The sequence below is a fragment of the Pyxicephalus adspersus genome, unplaced genomic scaffold (assembly GCF_032062135.1).
Source record: "Pyxicephalus adspersus unplaced genomic scaffold, UCB_Pads_2.0 Sca905, whole genome shotgun sequence".
Taxonomy (NCBI): domain Eukaryota; kingdom Metazoa; phylum Chordata; class Amphibia; order Anura; family Pyxicephalidae; genus Pyxicephalus; species Pyxicephalus adspersus.
Window position 1 is genome coordinate 829 of NW_027317912.1, and position 6,118 is coordinate 6,946.

The following is a 6,118-nucleotide window of genomic DNA, read 5'->3' on the forward strand; positions in this document are numbered from 1 at the left end:
CACATATTAGTCTATTTTCCCCAGTCTTGGAGATCTATGATAATGTTTGTTGTTTATTTAAATTTTTAAACTATTTATTTTTGAATTTTGTTTGTTTTAAATGTATTTGTTTGATTGTTTTAATAGGAATGGAAATGGGACCAGTATAGAGATATGGCCGTCTATCAGCAAAGTTCAGAGGAATTGACTGGGGGAATCATTTAAAAAAATGAAACAATTAGTTGATCTGGAACTTTTTACTTTGCATTTTGCAATTTTCCTTTTTGTTTTTCTGCCCCTTCCCATTGCAGTGGTAAAATGGGAAGCCTGGTCCACACCAGGTCACCGGCCCTATAAACTCCCCACCAAAGGCAAGCAGAAGAGATGGCTTGGGTGTAGTGACACCCTGGGATCAGGTACTGGGTACGATGAAGTCTCTGTATAAAGTACAAGTGGCAGGACAGGGTCCGAGCAGACAGCTGGCAAGGATCAAGGTCTGAGGGCAGGAGAAGCAGAAAGCGAGAATCAAAGTTGAGACAGTCTGACGTCAGGACAGGTGAAGGACAAAAAGTGGGATTGGGATGAGGACAAGGCCATGTATCCAGAAAGACAGAGTACAGCTGGGTAAAGTCAAAGGTAACATGCTGAGTATTCACAACCCAACCGGAAGCTATAGAGGCTTAAATACGACTAGCAACCCACAGAAAAAAAAGGATCACGACTAGGAACTAATCTGCTCATTGGGTGCAGGATGTACTTTCTAATCACCTCCAGCTGAGCATGGTGTGCCAGGAATGGGCAGAGATGGACAGAATACATATGACTAAAAGGTGGTTGGAGTAACAAATTACAAACAGTTTGTGGTCAGAAGACCACGGTGGCAACATACAATCAACATATTTCCCATAGTTCCCCCCCCCCCCAGCTTTTTCTGGGCATGCAGGTAACTATTTAAATAGCACTCTGGGCTCTTATTCCAGGTGCAGACCAGGACACAGACCAAGTGGCCAAGGCCTCCTTCCAAATCTTCCTTGGCTGGCTCCAAGACCCTCAACACCACATTTCAGAAAAGCCTTTTTTCCAGCAGAAACCATTTCCTGAAGTTTAATACATAAATTGTCTCAGCCCAAGTACTGCATAGATCCCATCCAGATGGGAAACCCTTTCACAAAGGTTTCCTAAAATCTTGTAATGTACATTGATTATTTAAAAGGGAATTAACACACACTATTATATGGCCACTAAAAAACATAACTGTTAAGGCCCTGACTGTTGTAAAACTAAAAACATAACATAGAAAAACACCTTCAGATGAAGGGTTAAGAAAACAATGCAAATTTATTCTTCTATGAAGCATCTCACTTCCTGTGAGCATTCAAAGCGAAACACACTTTCATTTCCTCTCTGGTGTACGGGACCGATCTGTCTATACCTGTTACCCCTCTGTAGCCCATCAGAGAAATAATTTCTTCTCCAGAATGGCAGCTGATGGACTGAAAGAGGAACTGAACTGCTCCATATGCCTGAGTCTTTACAGGGAACCAATGTCTCTGAGATGTGGACACAACTTCTGCCAGGACTGTATTATGACTTTGCTGGATACACAGAAGGGGTCTGGAGTTTATTCTTGTCCAGAGTGCAGAGAGGAGTATACAGAGCGTCCTCCGTTGGTCAAAATCAGGAAGCTGTGTAACATTGTGGATAATTTCAGATCTGCTTACCAGGAGGATGCGGAGGTCTTCTGTACTTACTGTGATTCTTCTGTACCGGCTACTAAAACATGTCTGACCTGTGAGGCCTCATTTTGCAGGAAACACCTAAAAAACCACAGCAAGTCAGCGGATCACATTTTAACTGATCCAACCACATCATACGAGGAGAGAAAATGTTCAATACATAAAGAGATCCTAAAGTATTACTGCACCATGGACAATACCTGTATCTGTATGTCCTGTTGGGTGGCTGGAGACCACAAAGGACACCAGGTGGAACTTCTCAACCAGGCCTCTGAGAAAATGATAGAGAAACTAAGAGAGTCTGCAAATAAGCTGAACTCTGAGATACAGGAGACTGAGAACAGAATCAAGAATCTGGAAAATCACAGGACAGAGGAGAAAGAGAAAACATCTGTTGTCACCAAGAGAGTCTCTGATCTGTTTGGAGACATCAGGAAACAGCTGGATGACACAGAGAAGAGAGTCCTGGCTGAGATCTCCAGGCAGGAGGAAGAAGTCTCACAGTCTGTCGGTCGTCCGGACGATGGACGACACCGACTGTACACATGGCAGATTTTCGCCCGATAATTGGCCGATGCCGATTATCGGGCGATAAAAATCTGCCGTGTGTACATAGCTTTACTGTTATAACACTGTTATTCGGCCCTCTCCTCAGGCACGTTGTCTTGGTGTCACCTTTGACTCGGCCCTCTCATTTACCCCCCATATTCAGAACATTTTTCAGGTCCTGTCACTTTCACCTACGCAACATCTCCAAAATCTGCCCCTACCTGTCCACTGAGACCACCAAACTCCTTCTACACGCTCCTATCATCTCTCATTTTTTCAAACTGGCCTACCCACCTTTTCTGTTTTTTGAAACCATCACTACTTCCCACTACTACATATCTCCCATCCTATTGTGTGTGTATATTCCCCCACCTACTAGATTGTAAGCTCTTCGGGGCAGGGTCCTCTCCTCCTATATCACTGTCTGTATTAGTCTGTCATTTGCAATCCCTATTTAATGTACAGCACTGTGTAATATGTTGTCGCTATATAAATCCTGTTTCTTAATAATATTATTAATAATAATAATAATAATAATAATAATAATAATAATATTAATAATAATATTAAAATGAATCTTGGATTGGCTGTAATGACAAATCGTGGGTCTTGTAGCCATAACGGCATTTGATGCTGGGCATAATAATATATTCAAAAGACTAAATTCAGATTCTCCTATGAAATCAGTTGGAATTTATTTAGATTATGAGGCTGGCCATCTTTCCTTCTTCCATCAGACACCTCCACACTTTTACTGCCACGTTCACGGAGCCCCTGCATGCTGCTTTCTATCTGTATAAGAATAGTTCCATCAAACTTATCAAGTTATTCAATAATTAAGTCTATCAACTATTATAAGGCAAAGAGCAACGCCTGAAAACTATACATCAGCTTAACCTAAAAAATTGTTTGTATATTACATTATCTTGTTTTTCTTTCATCTTTCTTTTCATGCAATCCTTTTATCTTTACAATCTCTATGTCTGTCATTGTCTTTAGGACAAGTTGATGTACAGCCTATGGCCAATGGGTGACTTCTGGTCTAGGTGACATCAATCAGCCCCTTCCACTTCAGACAGGATGCCAGGGATGGGTAGGCATTTTTTCCATGATGGCTTGAATTGATCTGGATTTTAAAAAGCAATCACCTGTTAGGCCTATCCCTGCCATGGAGGAAGGCGCTGGATATTGTCACCCAGCCCAGAAGTCATCCAAGGTTTCTGAAAGACTGGCATAATTAAATTTGTGGAAAAAGTTCAATGAAAATTAGACTACTTTTTGAAGTTTTGTAAATTTAACTTGTCAACTATACATAAGCATTGCAAAGTACCTGAACATAGTATAGTCACCAACATTATGGGCAGGGGCGAAGGTATACCAAAACTACACTGACTGATAATTCACTTTGCATGCCTTAAGAATACTGTTAGGTGGTACATAATGTATAATCAGACAGGGCCATTATGAAACAACCTTATATCTCATATAATTGATTATTATATTATTCCTGCCTCTGTTATGCTGTGTTTGGAAATATATGAAAATATAACTGAATAGATTTAAGGAAAAGGATATATATATATATATATATATATATATATATATATCAGCACAGGAAGTAAAATCAATGGGCACCCAGAAAGCCAAATGCCAGGATTTAGGTTTGAGCTATAAAATTACAAAACATTTAAGCAATTTTTTGCAAACAATCCCTGTGTGGGTTAAGTCACTGGGAGAATCTCTTGCTTAAGAAAGGAGCCTAAAGGCTTCCGCTGCTGATCTCTCCTGAAAAAGGTGGTCGCCGTGTTGCTATGCTGAGCCACTAGAACTTCTCTCTTTGCTGATCTTCAGGCCTGTCCCAGATCAGTGGTTCAGTTTTGAAGCCAGGGATTCAGCATAATGACTAGACAACTGTCGTTTTTGATAGGTCTTCAGGGACAGCTTCATGACATTACAGGTTTGTTTTATTGATATCACATTTCTATTGAAACCGCTATAACCAGGATAATGGTTTCCCATCACTGTGACTGTTATATGGATGATTAATATTAAAGTGGACCTCCTAAACCCAATCAAAGATGACGTATAATGCAGGCTGTCAATACTATTATAGCAGTTACAGGTATATTGTCCCTGGCTTCCAGTGCCTTAGTCCAGGCCAGCAGTTCTGTTCAGCTTAAACAAAATTGTGTGTTTCTGCCACTTTCCTTTACCATCCCAGATTAAGTGAAATCTTTCTTTGTGTCTCACACGCTCCACCTTCCAGATAGTTCAGATCCTAGTGGGAGGAGTTTAGGGTTGTCAATATGGGAAGCAGTGGGTGGGGCCAAGTACTGATTGACAAGCTACAGGCTGATGAAACAACCCCTGTAACATCTCATCTCACTGTAGTGCAAGCACGCACAACTTACACGAGAGAGACGACTGCTAACGGGAAGCGGGGAAAAAAAACAAAACGGTTACAAGGCATTCCAAAAGAACAAAAATGTTGGTGTTAGAACTATTGACAGACCCCATCATGTATGTCATTTTTGGTGTTTCCTGTAGTAACATTTTTAAACAAACTTCAATATGCGGTCATTTGACCAGAGACCAGCCAGAACCCCTCCTCTCACTGACATGACAAAATTGGGTAATCTGTCTTCTCTGGGTCACTAATTTTTTGCACCTTTTTCTATATGGGCCTATTTTAAGGAACAACACTAAAGTAGACGATTATTGTCACCCTGCAGTAATGGAGGGAGGACCTTTTACTGACTGTACAAAGACTGATAATGAAATCCAGGAAATCAGATCGTTTAAAAAAAAAGTTTTTTGTTCATTGTTGCATAATCTGAAATAATAAAAGTGAAAAAGATCATTTCATTCTGCATGGCTTCATTGCATGATTTTCAATACTCTGTGACGTCTCTGATGAGTGATAACCGAGGTTTGGAGGGTAATGTCTGATGTATATTCTGTTTAGTGATTTGTGATATTGAACCCCTATATCGGCATGTGGGCTGCTGGATTATTTGGCCCAGGCAAATTATGGGTTGAATATTGGGTCCAATATGGAGGAGAAGTATGGTTGTCCGGAAAATAGAAATCTCCTAATAGCTGGAGTACGGATCCTGATAGCAATGAACGTGGCCATGCTGCAAATGTGCAGAATGAAGAACAATCTGCTGTAGGCATGGTGTTGGGGATTTGATAGTTGGCCATACCGGGATGTATGAGCTGGCGATTGGACCTACATTGGCCAGTGGTGGAGTATTTGTTTCTTCCAATGCTTAAATTCTTGCAGCATCTGGGACCTGAGAAATGAAGACTCTTCAGTACCTTGGGTACTGGAAAGGAAAATATATTCATTCAACCCTGGCATTTTTTTAAGGCAGGTGGGAAGACATTTTAGGTGTGTGGAAGCCCCTGTATTGTGACCCAACTCTTTAGTAACCACCTGAAAACACCTGAGTGGTTACTGAAAAGTGCGCCCAGCTAAAAGGGGTCAGGGAGAACGCTCATATTTTGTGTAAGGAAGAGACTGCGTATGTTTCTACAGTACAATATATATATATATATATATATATATATATATATAAATAAATTAAGCTTTTGTCTTTATATTTACTTCTCATAAGCCCGGCACAGGCGTCCAATGGAGGACAGAGGATTGTCGCTGGAAACAATTTTTGTGATTGTTTTCAGGGAGAAATAAATGAAGGAGCACTGTACACACAGCATGATGAATATCTGACAAGTGTACATACCTTTAAATTGTAAGCTCTATTGGGCGGCAGGTTCCTGTCCTCCTGTCTAGTCATGTGTATTAGTCTGTTACGCAAGTTTGTTATTTACAGCCCCTCTTTAATATA

General features: G+C 40.6%; 1 protein-coding gene across 1 annotated transcript; it reads left to right on the forward strand.

The window, feature by feature from the left end:
* Positions 1-982: 982 nt before the first annotated feature.
* Positions 983-2,282, forward strand: LOC140321152 (E3 ubiquitin/ISG15 ligase TRIM25-like). The gene has a single exon (XM_072398015.1). The coding sequence runs from the start codon at positions 1,458-1,460 to the stop codon at positions 2,280-2,282; it is 825 nt and encodes a 274-aa protein (XP_072254116.1). The 5' UTR covers positions 983-1,457.
* Positions 2,283-6,118: the final 3,836 nt, after the last annotated feature.

Excerpts from the sequence above, each read along its gene's own strand:
- LOC140321152 (XM_072398015.1), top strand. The coding sequence starts at position 1,458 with ATGGCAGCTGATGGACTGAAAGAGGAACTGAACTGCTCCATATGCCTG.